At 51.8% G+C, this 16,085-nt stretch overlaps 1 protein-coding gene across 1 annotated transcript in view; it reads right to left on the bottom strand.

The window, feature by feature from the left end:
* The window catches only part of CNTN3 (contactin 3 (plasmacytoma associated)), a 90,316-nt gene that overhangs the window by 39,222 nt on the left and 35,009 nt on the right, over positions 1 to 16,085 (bottom strand). The window contains exon 4 of the mRNA XM_014534931.1: positions 12,909 to 13,004. Within this exon, the coding sequence (XP_014390417.1) occupies positions 12,909 to 13,004 (96 nt within the window). The remainder of the gene's footprint in view (positions 1 to 12,908; positions 13,005 to 16,085) is intronic.

The following is a 16,085-nucleotide window of genomic DNA, read 5'->3' as shown; positions in this document are numbered from 1 at the left end:
CACCCCCCACCCCACACCTTCAGCCTCTGTGCCAACAGGACACGTCGTTTCTGAGACCATATGTTGTCCGAGGCCCTGGGAGCTACAGAAACCGCTCGTATCTGTTTTATGCCACATTTTCTCTCCACAGCATGCCTTCGGGGGACGCATGAGCGCGCTTCCCTCTTTCCCCCTTGTCGCTGATTAACTCCATCCCTGACCTGCGGCTGCTGTTCCCGCTTCCTGTGGGGATGCGTCCCTTGGAGCCCTTAGCCAGCGCGCTCCCCGCGGCTTGGACGCCACCACACCTGCTCTGGTAGGAGTAACACGTCTTGTCGCCCCTCGCAGGGAAAGTAGTCACAATCCAGTCGGAGCTCTTGTTTCGGCACCAATACCTCACGGGAAGCAATAGAAGGTCAGGAACTCGGTGTTCGCAATAAGGACTCGGTCACCAACCCCTCCCGTGGTGACCTGCAGCGGAACCTGCTGGCTCCACATTTCCGTGCTGCCCCTGGGTGTGAAATACGGAGGGAAGCGTCTCTCCTGCTTCCCACGGAGAAACAGCAGAGATCGTGTGTAACGGGGACTCGGAGCGTGGAGAACACCTTTCAAGGACACGTGGAGCTGGACCAAGCTCTCGCGCTGAGGGAAGCCAGCGGGAGTGAGTCTGGGGTCCCCGCAGCATGGAGAGGAGTCTGCGTTTCGGTCACGGGACCTCAGATGAGGACCTGACCTGGGTCCTAGTCTCGGTTCCTGCCTTTTGTAGCCACTGAAAAATCTCTGCTCTCAGAGGAGTGTGAACAAGCTGTGGCACAGCTACACCAGGGCCCACCACGCAGCTGCAGAAAAGACGGAACTCTTACCATTTGCAACAGCCTGGAGGGACCTGGAGAGCATTATGCTCAGTGAAATGAGCCAGTCAGAGAAAGACAAGTATCACACGATCTCACTCATGTGTGGGATCCAACGATCAAAATAAACTGAAGAACAAAACAGGTCCAGAGACACAGAAGCATCGAACAGACTGATGAATCTCAGAGGGAAGGTGGGAGTGAGTGGATGGGTGGGAAGAGATCAACAAAGAACGTGTGTGCACGGATGCATCAGCCATGGACACAGACAATGGGGTGGTGAAGGCCTGGGGTGGGGCGAGGGCGGGCAGGGGGGGGAAAGGGGGACACCTGTAAGACTTTCAAAAACAAAGATTTAATAAATAAATACATCCCTGCTCTCAACTTCTATGAAAACGGAGGCCGTCGCCTAGGGGGGGAGAGAGGGGGACCTCTGTAAGACTTTCAACAACAAAGATTTAATAAATAAATAAATACATCTCTGCTCTCAACTTCTATGAAAACGGAGGCCATCGATAGGATTTCCCTGGTTGCACACTGGTAGTTGCAAAATAGCCACACGATGTAAAATACAGCACAGAGAACATAGCCAATAATACTGCCATCACCACGGATGGGGTGGGGGTATGGTTGTCAGCCAGTATGCTGTACACCTGACACTAACACAAAATAATACTGAATGTCAACACTAACTGACAAAAAAAAACATGCAATAAGAACTACTGCACTTGAATAATTTGAGATTTTCCTGTGTTATTTTAAAACAAAGGTTCATAGAAAATAGCTTTCACAATCCAGTAATATATTCAATTTTATGGAAAACTTTCCTTAAACAAGCTATAAAGTTCATCTTAATAATTATATTTAACAAGCATGTCCTGGTAAGTTGTATTCTAAGGGGCAGCTAAAGTAGTCTTTGAATACACAACAGATTCTCCCCATTTTTCTTTTCTTTTTAAATTTATTTTATTGACTTTTTTACAGAGAGTAAGGGAGAGGAACAGAGAGCCAGAAACATCAATGAGAGAGAAACATCAATCAGCTGCCTCCTGCACACTCCCTTACTGGGGATGTGCCCACAACCAAGGTACATGCCCTTGGCCGGAATTGAACCTGGGACCTTTCAGTCCGCAGGATGACACTCTATCTACTGAGCCAAACCGGTTAGGGCTCCATTTTTCTTCACAGGGCCCCTCACACAGCTGCCCACAGGTGCACACAGGACGGACAACGACTGGTCTCGCAGCCTCCCCAGGAAGGAAGCCCCGGGGGGGAGGGGTGTCCCCGTGGCAGGATGTCTGATGGAATCAGGGGGCTCAGATTTAATGATCATTTTAGTCTCTTAAGTTTTTTCAAAGTTTTGGTTTGATTACTGAAGCTAATTCGAGCTGGTTTCCACACTGGAGACCAACACGTGAACTCTCGGCGACTGTCCCGCACAATTGATTAATTTTTCGGCTCAGACTCACAATGTCAACACCCAGCTTCAGCCGACTCCACGTACAAGTTACTGACAGCAGCAATTAAGGTGTTTACCGCGGGGCTTTAATTATTAAAATTATTGACCCTTACCTCTCAATCGTGCGTATCGGAGGAGATATTTATGGACACGCTTTATGGGATTCCACTGGCTTTGATATTTGTGGAGACACTAAATTAAATTAAATCACCCTGATATTGACACTGGATGAAAAGGTTAGATTAATTTGGGAATTATTTTAGCACACTGTTCAATACAGTAAGCTTTCTCGTCACAAGAGAGAAAACAGGTCTCCCCCCTTTTCAGGGGAAGCCTCTATGTCTGGCTTCTACACAATCTATACGGTGTCCCCCCCAAAATGTGTACACACTCCAACAGTTGACAACTCACTTCATTTTCACTCCTTTCCAGGTTTAACTGACGTGACATAATGGGTGAAGCCAGACTAAGCTCTGAACAAAGAACGTGCACCCTAAAGTGCCACGGGACTTGTTTATGGGAAAGACATAAAAGGTAGAGTTTACGGTACAAAGCCAGCAACAGTGGACGGACGGAAGGCGCACAGATACCGCACAAAGTGGTTCTTGACGTTTGCGATCCATTGCTTCCCGTGACCAGCTGGGCCAGGGCCCGAACGGGCATCCGTGTGAAAACAGGCGGTGACATAAAACATGTTTCTGTAGATTCTTTTACATTTTGAAAATGACCTGCATGTTAGTAAACACCGACTTTATAACCATGCAAAGTGTGCACCCATTTGGGGGGACACCCTGCATGGAAACTTATCTTATAAAACATGACCCACAGAAACGCTCGCACAAGGGCGGGACAGGACGTAGGCCTGTGCTCTCTGCTGGGCTCCGGGGAGCAGCATGGTCATGAGAAGAGCATCTGGTAACAGTAACCACAGCCCCCGCGACAGGGGCGGCGGGGGTGGGCATGGCTGTTACCGAAGGAGAACCCGCTCTGTGTCAGGCCTGTCTGTCCCTGCACACGGATGTCCCCTCCAGTCCTCACACCATCCTGAGCTTAGAGGAGTCACCCCGTTTTACTGGCAGGATTCCCGAGGCCGCAGGCTGCCTGGGAGCTCACACCTGCACACCTGCATCCTCCTCACTCACTCGGCCCCCCTGTGCCGCCCTCGCCTACCGCTCATTTTCAGCTCTGCCCCAAGTCCCGGGGACGACCGAGAATCCGAAGGCCTCGTCTAGATCCGCAGCCTGGACCAGGGAGGAAGCCCGAAGCTTCCTGACATAAACAAGGGGCTCCTGCAAGAGGCGATGAAGGTTCTGGGAACAGCAGGGAGCAGCTGGGAGGGTCCCCCGCTTTGTTCAGAGCTGGGCCTCAGGGTGAATGGCACAGGGCGCTCCAGGCCACCACCTTCCGAAGGGACCGAGCTGTTCGGAACAAACCTGTCGTCCCTGAGCCCAGCACCGACTCCGGGCTCTCCCAGCAGCTCCGGAACCCGCCGCCCGACCTGGGTGGGAGCGAGGCCCGGTGCCAGCTTCTGTTCCCGGGTTTGACCGAAACAGAAGAAAAATGTTAAACCGCCCCAACAGCCGGCGTTTCCTGCTTCATCTCTCGGCCCCGTCTGCCCTTCTGGAAACAAGAAAAGGCCGTTTCATGTCAGAGTAATTGGTTCGCGTTCACATTCCACAGTCTCCATGTGGGTGTTCTTTCTTCCTCGAGGCCCAGGACGCTCAAGCCGCGAGGGGGGAAAACAGGCAAAAGCAGACTCAGCCCCTTGGGAAGCTTCAGCGAGCAAAGCCCAGGCCTCAGCCAGGCCCCTCCTGGGGGCAGGACCCCCCACGGGCTCTGCCAGCGTCCTCCACAGGGAGCAGACACTCCCACTGCGAATCCCACCAGGAGGAGGATGGCAATGAGGCCGCAGACAAGTGAGACCTCAGTGCTCAGACACCAGAGAGGGCTGGGGTGCAGGTTACCACACAGGCCGAGTGAGGCGGGCGGGGATCACAAAGGTGGCTCTGAAAGTGTTTCCTCCTCTAGGTCTTAGTCTCTCCACCACCACCCACTGGCCAAGCCCTGGCCGTGAATTACTGGAGTTGTGTCTCAGCAGAGGAATCGGGCACGGAACGGCCTGGAATAGGACTGAGGGGGTTTAATAACTCGGGTTGGCAGCCCCATAAAACAGGACCCTTGGGATTTGCGCTGACTTCGGCCACAGGGTCTCCACTTTGTCTGTTGCGCGCTTCCTCGGGGTGGAGGGTGGGGGGGCGAAGCCGTCTCAGGTTACAGAAGACAGGAAGCCCCATTCCATCAGAAGGAAGGAGGGATGGGTGCTCAGAGTGTGGGCCTCCTGTGGGCAGTAAGTGCCTGCTGTGGGCTGGGAGGCAGAGAGTCCCGCTCAGCATCGGGACTGAGCGGGCACCCTGAGCCAGGCACTCACGCTGAGCTCGGTGTTCCCATCTGTGAAATGGGAAGATAATGCTTCCCGGGGCTGCAGCGAGGATGAAAGAAGCGGGATGTCTCCGTGGCACACAGCAAGTGCTCAGTGAACGCCCGCTGTTATTATAGTTTACGGCATTCTGCATTCTCCTACTTAGATTCTTAAGTAAGACGTGGTCCCTAAACCGTCAGAATATCATAAAAGTACAATCCGTAAAAACTCCAGGAACAAAATGTGAAAGGTCGCTATGAGGGGGGGAGGGGCGCGTGGGGTGGGGGGGAGAGGATACCCAGGGAGAAGACGGCACCCGCTGCTGGTACCTGGTGAGTCATGGTAAGGGGCACGTCCGCTTACCCCTCGGCTCCTAAGAATCTCTATTATCTACCCCCCCAACCCCCAGACTCTGAGCAGCAGGAAGGCGACCATGGTGTCCCGTTATTTCTCTACCCTCGGAGCCCAGCTCAGCGTGGGGAGGAAACAGAAGCCTGGTGAGTTCCATGGCCCAGAGACACTGGGGGAATCTCAGAAAGTCACGCTGCCCGGCCGCATCGCGGGAACAAAAAGGTTCCCGTTTTAGAGACTGACACCTGGGCCTTCACATGGTTAAAAGACTTCTGAATGGAGTGTCTAATTAAAAGGTGTCAGGAGATTTTATACCAAGAAAAGATTCTCCGAATTAACATCAGGCTCGCCTTCCCTCCTTCAAAGACCCCATTACTTCTCCTTTTAACTTCCCGCTTGTTAGTCTTCAAACAGGAGGTGTTCCATTGAGCAGATGGGACCCTGGCGTTCAGAGCCGCGGGGGCCCGTCCCGCTGGGGTGGCGCGGAAGCCGGCTGTCTCTGCTGCTCTTTCAATTAGAATCCACGGCCTCGTAATTAACACATTTCCCTCGCCTGCGAAATCTCCTCTTTGTAGAGCTCCAGGGTGGAAACTTCTATTTGAGAGAGACTTATTTTGGAAAGTTTTATAAGAAACTGTGATTGCAGGCCTTTGTGACAATCGTTGCACCACTGTAGGCTGGAAAGTGTAATTGTGAGCAGTAATTCCTGTGCCCTGGCTGGTGTGGCTCAGTGGGTTGATGTGTCGTCCCAGGAACCAAAAGCTGGTGGGTTCAATGCCTGGTCAGGACACATGCCCAGGTTGCAGGTTAGATCCCCGGCTGGGGCGTGTGCAGGAGGCAACAAATCAATGTTTCCCTTTCTCCTCCCTCTCCCTCAAATCAATTAAAGAAAAATTCCCTGTAGCCATGGCAACACAACATGCTCCTCCCAGATGTCTACTCTCAAGGAATTAGAAACTATGTGAAAGTCCTGATGCCCACACACACCCTCCCAGGGACCTTCGGGAAGGATAAAGCAGCGGCTCTGTGTCCCCAGCATCACAAGCAGTGCTGGCGGGGACCAGGGGTCGCACAGGTGTGTGCGGACCCTTCGGCTCCTGGCAACCTTTCCTAAGACCCCAGCAATACCAATAACGGTGGCGTCTGCAGGGTTGACTTGCACTCCCAGGGAAACTGCAACCCAGCATTAATAATCGTGTAAGTTTGGGGACCTGTGTTTAATTTCAGCTACGAGGTCAAAGCAAAGAAGGGTTCTCTGTCCCTTAGATTTCCAAATAAGAACACACCCATGCTGGATGTGTGCAGCCACTCATGCAGAAAAGGGTATGTGTGCAGTTTAGGTAGCAAGAGCAATTTTTGTTTTGTTTTGCATTGATTTTCAGAGTGGAAAGGAGGGGGATTGGGGAGAGAGGGAGGGAGGAAAGGAGAGAGAGAGAGAGAGAGAGAAACATGGATATGAGAGAGACCCGTGGACTGGTTTCCTCCCGATGTGCCCCAACAGGGGACCAGAGATGGAACCTGCAACCCAGGTATGTGCCCTTGACCAGGAATCAAACCCCAAACCCTTCAGTGCACAGGCTGACACTCTAACCACTGAGCCACGATGGGCAGGGCTGGAAAGAGCAATTTGCTGCAGGGTATTGTGATTTGAATGCTGAAGATACATGTCATATTTCCAAGTGTGAAGTCCCAATGTCTCAGTTATCAATTTTCCCCAAATAATATGCAAATATCCGATAATTCCCATCTAGATTTCAAATTTTTTTTTTTGAGTGTGATGGTGCTGATGTGCTTTTAGAAGAATGAAGTATTATATTTGAAAGATAATTGTTTTTTCTTTTAGGGCAAAATAAGTTGTATGAATGGGAAACTCGCCCTACACATTATTAAAGTATTATGGAATTAAAATAGGTATAGCATTTAAATGATAATGAGCTTTAGAAACAAACACCTGTTTCTGTGGGAAATTATCTTAACCGAGGCTGTTTTCTCCCTTAGCAAGTCTGTAATTTTGCCAAAAGGAAAAGAAACTCCGCGGACTCAAGTGCAGGCGCAAGGAGAATAAATAGCTAAAATGTAACAGCTCCAGGATCCCACGTTGCTGGTAATTATTCTGCTGCTGCCAGAGAAAGAAAGCAATAAAGGAAAGATACAGAGGAGAGTTTCAGGGCGAGCTTGTACTTCTTAATTCTTTTCGGGGCCTCAAATGACAACCCCACTCTGTTTGCAGCACCGTATCTTGTAGAGAAGGAAGTAAAAGACGAACGGAAGTCCCGTTCTAAGGAGCAGTTCTCCGGCCGGTGGCCACCGCTGGGTGGGGTCAAACCACAGCTGACAGTGGATTCGACTTCACGTTTCAGTAGGAAGCCGGAACTTGTGCTGTGTTTCCAGGTGACGCACAGGCTAAAGCGAAGAGGAGCTTGAGAGAAGCGAAGATCCAGGGGACACGTGGGCGGGCTCAGCTCGTTTCATCGGGCTTCGCGGGCACCGAGTCTGTTACAAACTGAAGGTTAGGGGTGACCCCGCGTCAGCTCGTCCGTCGGCACGGTCTTCCTGACAGCGTTCGCTCGCCGCGTGTCCATCACACTGTGGCAACTCTTGCAACGTTGCAGACACTTTCACGATTCTCCCATGTGTTACGGTGATCTGTGGTCTTTGACGTTACTATTGTAGTTATTTTGGGGTGCCACATGCGCCCATACAACGTGACAAACGTATTGTTTTGCATCCCCCCAGAACCTTCTTAAAAAGCAAGTTTGGAATGTCCTGGGAAATAAATATGGCAGAACATCACACAACTTTGCATCCATTCAAAGGTGTCCCAGGTTATGCAGGTATAACACCTTCTTGGCATTTAAAGGGACCACGTTCCCCGCCGGCCTCCAAAGGGAAGTGTATCAGAGGCGATGTGCGCACAGTAGGTCCCCCACGGCGGCTGGTGGTTGTGAGCAACAAGCACATCTCCGGTGAAACTTCCGGTGACCGTATGTCCCACTGAGCCAGAATGGCCCCGAAAATCATCGGCTTCCTGCTGCTGGCTTACCCCCCGGGGAGGAGGCCGAAGGTCGCCCACAAGCGGCACAGACCTGCTCGGCCGGGGAGGCAGCAACCACGAGCCAGCGCTCTTCAGAGGAAACAGCTCCCCACTGGCCTCTCGCCTCGTGTTCTAGAAATCCCTGGGTTTAACACCGGAATATTCCGGGCGCACTTTTGAAAACCTGATCTGAGGAGAGCTTAAGGAAAGGAAAGCGAAACTCCGCAGAACGCGCGCCGTCAGCCTTTCATAAAAGGTTCGCGCGGCGTAGGTCTCACCCGGGATTACCTCCCCGCCAGGTAACAGTGTTGGTTTGGAAAAGCATCACAGGACTGGAAGGCAGGAACAGGGCGCCTGCAGGGGGAGGTGCCTTGGGAAGAGGGTTGTGTCCTCGGAGGGGCCGGGAATGAGGCCTGCCGCTGGCATGCAGTATGAACTTCTCTCGACGCCTCTCCGTCCTGCAGATGCTGGGGTAGGTCTCGCACATGCTCCCCACGGCTAGCTCTGTGCAGAGGTCACGGTGACCTCTGTAAGTGACCTTCACGTAGGATAGTGGGCAGCTCTGTGGGGGGATCCCGACAGCTCCCTGCTCCGGAGGCTCGTGCACCCCTGGTTCCAGGGCTTTTCACAGAACCACCTCCCCTCTGTCTTCCCGCGAAGCCGCCTCCCGGCCCAGGAGGCCCTGGCTGGGCCGGTGCTTGAGAAGTGAGACGGGAATGCCGCCAGGACCCGGACAGAGCGCGATCGTCCACATGTGATCCCCTCTACCACTCCCTCACTTCCGTGGGCAAAGGTTCCCAGGTCCTTTTGCCGACAGACTACGCAGGCTTAGAAGAGGCTCCTGTGCCTCAGGGTTCGAGGACTCTGTGCTAGAGCGCTGCGGGTTTGTCCCTGCCAGGATGCCTTATCAGAGTCCTAATCTCGCAGCTGCTAGTTGTCCCAATTCCTGTTAAATTGGTTCAGGAAATCTGTCTCTGATCACGTGCAAGACCTGGAAACGGACAAACTTAACAAAAACATGCAGGATGCCCCCGGTACCCAAAACAGAAACTCCTATGGAAACTTTCAGGAGCCGAAATGCCACAGAAAATAACTACCACTCAGCCACGTGGAAAAGCGTCCCCAAATAATGTAGGAAACCACGCCAAACAGCACATCAGACCTACACCAACACTCACAGGGAGGGCAGAAGCGACATGAGGAGTTCTCGGCGGGCCGCTGACCTGCGCAGGCGCGGCTGCCGCAAAACCCACGCTGCACGTGATTTTCCCTTCTTGCCATTTTTTGGGTCAAATAAAAACTCTCTTCAGATGTCTTTCCATTAGTACCCGTTGATCCAGGTCTCTCGTCAACGCAAACTGGCGTCACATGGACTTCTGAGAAGTGGGGAACGGCATCTCGGAACATTTCGTTTTTGTTCAAGTGCCTCGCACTTTGCACGATGCCTGTTTGGCTGCACAAGAAGACGCTGTGGCGAATGCCACCCTGTCACACAGGGCCTCTGAGGACAACTCATGCTGATAAACGTGTAAAACCACCGGAATGAGGAGCCCCCCAGGAGCCCAGAATTTTCCGTTCTGATTGTGCGGCAGGTGGGGCTGGGGGGCCTGGGTGGGGGGCTGTAGGAGGAGGCCAGGTGGCTCCCGCTCTGGGGAGGGAGAGGGGCTCAGGGGCAGACAGAGTCCCAGCAGGTTGTGTAAACCTCAAATGGACGTGGACAATAGTGTGATGACTGCGGGGGTGGAGGGGGATGGGCGGAGGTGGAAGAGGGGATAGAGGGGATAAAGGGTGATGGAAAACATAAAATAAAAATGTTAAAAATTCTTTAAATATTAAAAAATAAATTAAAAACTAAGTACAAGACTGGGTTGCAAGATGTACACTTCCGAATAAAAGCTGTCGCCAAAAGCACTGAGATAATGTGAGGAAATGAGGAAAAAAAAATCCTTGAATTTCCAGATCTGCACCAACATTTACATTAAGGACAAAGGATTTAGGGTGGACACTGGGGGATCAGTTCCATGTTTCCGCTGAGTTTCTGCGTTTACCCAGGAGGACACGGGGCTCCTGCCTGGGAACTGGATGGTGGGGAACATCCCGCCCTCCCACACCGACCTCTTTCCAGCTAAGATAGAATTCGGTCTAAGAAAAGGACAGAGTGGGCACTTACGTATAACAGAAGCTCACACACTAGACCCCGTGATGGTTTTCCTGTTTAGTGGACAGATTTATCCGGACTTTGGGGCCATAACAATCTGTTACAAAAGGTAAAGATGCAGAGGAGGCTGCGAGTGGAGGATGCGCAGTTACCCGGGGAGAGCACGGAACGTGAACTTGGAAACTGTTTCCACAGGGACTGAGGTGCTCCCTCCAAACACGGCAGCCTCCGGAGCCCTAATTAGCCGTTCTAATGAGTCTATTTGGAACCACGTCCTTCTGAATCGAACACAAGTGCATTTTTAAAGGCTGTAAGCCGTACCTTTAACTCTCTCTGGGCCTGTGTTCCCTCAGATTGAGTGAACGAGGCTTTAGAAAAAATGAGCATCAACGGAAAGCCCTTGAAGAGACGCCCAGCTGTGGCCCGCGGGCTGAAGGTACCTCAAGCCCCATACCGTTGACCCACACTGTTCAATCATTTTGGGGAAATGTGCCAACCTACAGTTTCCAGCTTTCTTGAAAAGCCCACAAATCCGCTTTCTCATGGCAATGACCAGCTGGACCTGAGCAGCGTGGGAACCCTCTGGGAGGAGACGAGCCGCTGCTGTGTGGCTTTGGACAAGTTACTCACCTGCTCTGAGCCCCTGCCCTGCCGACGCAGAATGCCAGCCATATCCTGTCCTGGGTGCTATGAGCCAAAACCCCGCGTCCGTCAAATAAAAACTCTCTTCAGATGTCTTTCCATTAGTACCCGTTGATCCAGGTCTCTCGTCAACGCAAACTGGCGTCACATGGACTTCTGAGAAGTGGGGAACGGCATCTCGGAACATTTCGTTTTTGTTCAAGTGCCTCGCACTTTGCACGATGCCTGTTTGGCTGCACAAGAAGACGCTGTGGCGAATGCCACCCTGTCACACAGGGCCTCTGAGGACAACTCATGCTGATAAACGTGTAAAACCACCGGAATGAGGAGCCCCCCAGGAGCCCAGAATTTTCCGTTCTGATTGTGCGGCAGGTGGGGCTGGGGGGCCTGGGTGGGGGGCTGTAGGAGGAGGCCAGGTGGCTCCCGCTCTGGGGAGGGAGAGGGGCTCAGGGGCAGACAGAGTCCCCGCAGGTTGTGTAAACCTCAAATGGACGTGGACAATAGTGTGGTGACTGCGGGGGTGGAGGGGGATGGGCAGAGGTGGAAGAGGGTATAGAGGGGATAAAGGGTGATGGAAAACATAAAATAAAAATGTTAAAAATTCTTTAAATATTAAAAAAATAAATTAAAAACTAAGTACAAGACTGGGTTGCAAGGTGCACAACACTTTGAATAAAAGCTGTCGCCAAAAGCATTGAGATAATGTGAGGAAACGAGGGGAAAAAAATCCTTGAATCTCCAGATCTGCACCAACATTTACATTAAGCAGCGTGGGAACCCTCTGGGAGAAGACAAGCCGCACAAGTTACCTTACCTGCTCTGAGCCCCGCCCTGCCGACGCAGAATGCCAGCCATATCCTGTCCTGGGTGCTATGAGCCAAAACCCCGCGTCCGGCTGAAAAACGGCACCTACTACATCAAGACGGGGCAACCTGTCCCAGCAAACCCACCTCTCCATGTCCTGGGGGACACTCAGCCCTGGGGACGGAATCCCTTCTACGTTTCTATGTCCTTCACTCGCAGCTCAGTGATGTCACTGGGAGCACTGGGGGGTGGGGAGTGGCACGGTCAACCAATACCGACTCAAACACATTTCCATCAAGTTTATCAGCAAAGCTCTCAGCGTCTCCTCAACTCAGTACTAAGACGAGGTAAGTAAAGGGCCATCTTTAGTAACACAGACATGAAGCATCTCCGACACATCAGTAGGTATTGGACGAGTCAACCAATGAATGAATAAAACGATGGATGGATAAATAAAGAAAAAAGGCCTGGCCGGCGTGGCTCAGTGGTTGAGTGTCGACCTACGACCCGGGAGGTCACGGTTCGGTGCCTGGCCAGGGCACATGCCCGGGCTGCGGCTCATGTGTGGATGCGGTAACGGCACACAGGCGACGGCCCTGCCCAGAAAGGGACCCGGTAAAGAGCAAAAGCGGGTGCGTCTTACCTCCAGCGTGAGGCGGGGGGCCGCACAGCAGGACCACGCCCTGGCCTTCGCGCACCGACACCGCGCTTCGCATTCTGGTTTTAAAGTTTTCCAGATCTGATTTGAAAACAAAACAAAACAAAAAACAGCACTTCAGAAAGAACGAAATCAAAATGTCCGCACAGTGACCTCCTTTCTTTCTTAGGGTGACATTTAAAACCAATACCGACCCGATAATCCTGTGTTTCTATAATCAGACATAGCAGGGCTGCCCCAAAGGGCAAACAGAGCAGGTGTGAGCATTAAATCACCGGGAAAGGGGACCCAAAGGAGGAAACGAAACATCTGCAACCAAGGACGAGTCAACCAATGAATGAATAAAACGATGGATGGATAAATAAAGAAAAAAGGCCTGGCCGGTGTGGCTCAGTGGTTGAGCGTCGACCTACGAACCGGGAGGTCACGGTTCGGTGCCTGGCCAGGGCACATGCCCGGGTTGCGGCTCATGTGTGGATGCAGTAATGGCACACAGGCGGCGGGCCCTGCCCAGAAAGGGACCCGATAAAGAGCAAAAGCGGGTGCGTCTTACCTCCAGCGTGAGGCGGGGGGCCGCACAGCAAGACCACGCCCTGGCCTTCGCGCACCGACACCGCACTTCGCATTCTGGTTTTAAAGTTTTCGAGATCTGTTTTGAAAACAAAACAAAACAGCACTTCAGAAAGAACGAAATCAAAATGTCCTCGCAGTGACCTCCTTTCTTTCGTAGGGTGACATTTAAAACCAATACCGACCCGCTAATCCTGTGTTTCTATAATCGCGTCAGACATAGCAGGGCTGCCCCAAAGGGCAAACGGAGCAGGTGTGAGCATTAAATCACTGGAAAAGGGGACCCAAAGGAGGAAACAAAACATCTGCAACCAGGTATCTACATGGCCTGGTCCCCACACCGGTCACAGCGATTCACCAAATCACGACCACCTTTAGCTTCTCCTGGCAATGAGCCAACTCTTCATACAGTTTCCCGCTAAGATGTGTCATCATCAGGAGCACAAATGAATGTCATTCCACCTGTGACTGGTGGTGCTATTTATACACAGCGTTGAAAATATTCCACTCGTGGTTACGAGTCTTCTCAGCCCCACGTCTTGGGGAATTCTGTGGGGGTGATTCCCAGGCAGTTACCGAGTGGGGGGAGTTCGCAGGAGAGCAGTGAATTACCTCACACAGTCCCCTTGACTGGCAGCTCTGAAAAAACAGAAGCTGTCTTTATTATCGTCCAAGGAATGTTCTTCCGGTGGGTCATGAAGCCATCGAGGCAAATGCTATTTTGATCGCCTTAGTGGGTTATTTTTAAAACATTTAATTTCCTCCAAGAACAATCAGGACAGCAAATCCCGACTCACACCCTCCAGCTTAAACTGCACGGAGAAAATCCTACTGGTTTTATTTTGAGCAAAGCTGAGGCCGATGGGGGGAAGGGAAGAAAAATAATTTACCCCTTCGCGAAAGTCTCACTAAAAAGGAGGTGACTTCTACGGGCACAGTCGACGGTGTCACATTCCGTATCCAGGCGACTGCACTGTTGATTTGTGGGAAAATACACCCGTTTCACGGCTCCTGACGGTGGAGGCAGACCGTCCACGCGGCGACTAGGCAAAGGAGGCAGTGCGTGTATTTGAGGGGGTAACTTAGAACCCGTATCCAGGCGACTGCACTGTTGATTTGTGGGAAAACACACCCGCAGACCGTCCACGCGGCGACTATGCAAAGGTGGCAGTGCGTGTATTTGAGGGGGTAACTTAGAAAATTTCAACTCTGCCTTGAAAAATGTAAAAGGCAAAATAATTATCTTTGAATTGGTGAAACTACAAACTGTATACTAGTACATGTTGACTGTTCTACACACTTTAAATCTGTACATCAGCCCTGGCCTGTGAATCTCAGTGGTTAGAGCATCGGCCTGGGCACCAAAAGGTTGTGGGTTCGATTCCCAGTCAAGGGCATGTGCCTGGGTTGCAGTTTGCTCCCCAGCCCCAGTCAGGGGGCATGCGGGAGGCAACCAGTTGATGTGTCTCTCTCACCTCAATGTTTTTTCTCTCTCTCTTTCCCTCCCTTCCACTCTCTTAAAAGCAATGAAAGAAATATCCTCAGGTGAGGGTTAATAAAAAATTAATTGGTACATCCGAGGGAAATGAGAGTAGTACTTCATTTCATTATCCCTGAACGAGTATTACATTGCTGGTTTCAAGCACGGGCAAAGCAAATCAGCGAAGCTCACATAGACGTGGCTATAAAAGGAGCCAGAATGTGTTCTGGACTTACTGTAACCAGAGGTCCCCTGCAAAAATGATACGATAACCGAGCATTACGTCCCCTTAAATGTGTGAGTAAAGTGCAGTATTATCACAGCGCAAGGCTCCTGAAATGCAGCTCGGTTAGCACTGCCAAATCGCACCCTCCGACGGGTCCAGGCTAAGATGGGGTAGGGGAGGGGGTGGGGATAGGGGGCGGCATACCAGGATGAGCCCACACGTGGACAACAACCAAATGGTGCCTTTCTGACCACCTATGGGTGTCAGCCTTGCTGCTCTCCTGCCCAATTCCTGTTCCGGCGGTTACATAACTTCACACTGTGGAAGGGAGTCATCACTGATTTCGGCCAGAATACGCAAAAAGGATGAAATAGTTCTAGAACAATCGCGTCTCCTCTCCCTGAAAGGTAAGAACCTTTTTCCCCGAAGCACCAGTCAGTCCTGCCGGGCACAGGTGTGATCACTGCTCAGGATGCTGCGTTGGTGCTGCCTCTACAGCCTGTGAGGACAGGGGCATTATCTGTGGGGTCCGACATGGCTGGTTCATGAAGTACACGCTTCCACATGCACCCACACACATCCACATGCACCCACACACATCCACATGCATCCACACACATCCACGCAGCAAGAAGGACGGTGACGGCTTCAACATGCTGCCTATGGCTCTGCTCCTGGATTCTTAGTTGATGTCATCCATGGTGTGGTCCAGGGCCCCGGCCTTGTTACCGCCTGGGAGTCTCATTGCAAATGCGGATATCTGTAGACCACCTGTGCACCAGGCTGCATCAGAAATATTTTTTATTAGAATACGCAAAAAGGATGAAATAGTTCTAGAACAATCGTGTCTCCTCTCCCTGAAAGTAAGAACCTTTTTCCCGCAGCACCAGTCAGTCCTGCTGGGCACAGGTGTGACCACTGCTCAGGATGCTGCATTGGTGCTGCCTCTACAGCCTGTGAAGACAGGGGCATTATCTGTGGGGCCCAAAGTGGCTGGTTCACGGAGCACACGCTTCCACACGCACCCACATGCATCCACACATATCCACATGCATCCACACATATCCACATGCATCCACACAGCAAGAAGTGGATGGTGATGGCTTCAACATGCTGCCTATGGCTCTGCTCCCAGATTCTTAGTTGATGTCACCCAGGGTGTGGTCCAGGGCCCCGGCCTCCTTACTGCCTGGGAGTCTCATTGCAAATGTAGGTAACTGTAGACCACCTGTGCACTAGGCTGCATCAGAAATATTTTTTATTATTTTTAAATTTTTTTTATTGATTTCAGAGAGGAAGGGAGGGCGAGAGAGATATAGAAACATCAACGATGAGAGAGAATCATGGATCAGCTGCCTCCTGCACGCCCCACACTGAGGATCAAGCCCACAACTCGGGCATGTGCCCTGACCGGGAATCAAACCGTGACCTCCTGGTTCATAAGTCGATGCTCA

Source organism: Myotis brandtii, unplaced genomic scaffold, assembly GCF_000412655.1.
Source record: "Myotis brandtii unplaced genomic scaffold, ASM41265v1 scaffold134, whole genome shotgun sequence".
Taxonomy (NCBI): domain Eukaryota; kingdom Metazoa; phylum Chordata; class Mammalia; order Chiroptera; family Vespertilionidae; genus Myotis; species Myotis brandtii.
Note: the sequence above shows the minus strand (reverse complement) of the source record. Positions and strands in the feature narration are given on the sequence as shown.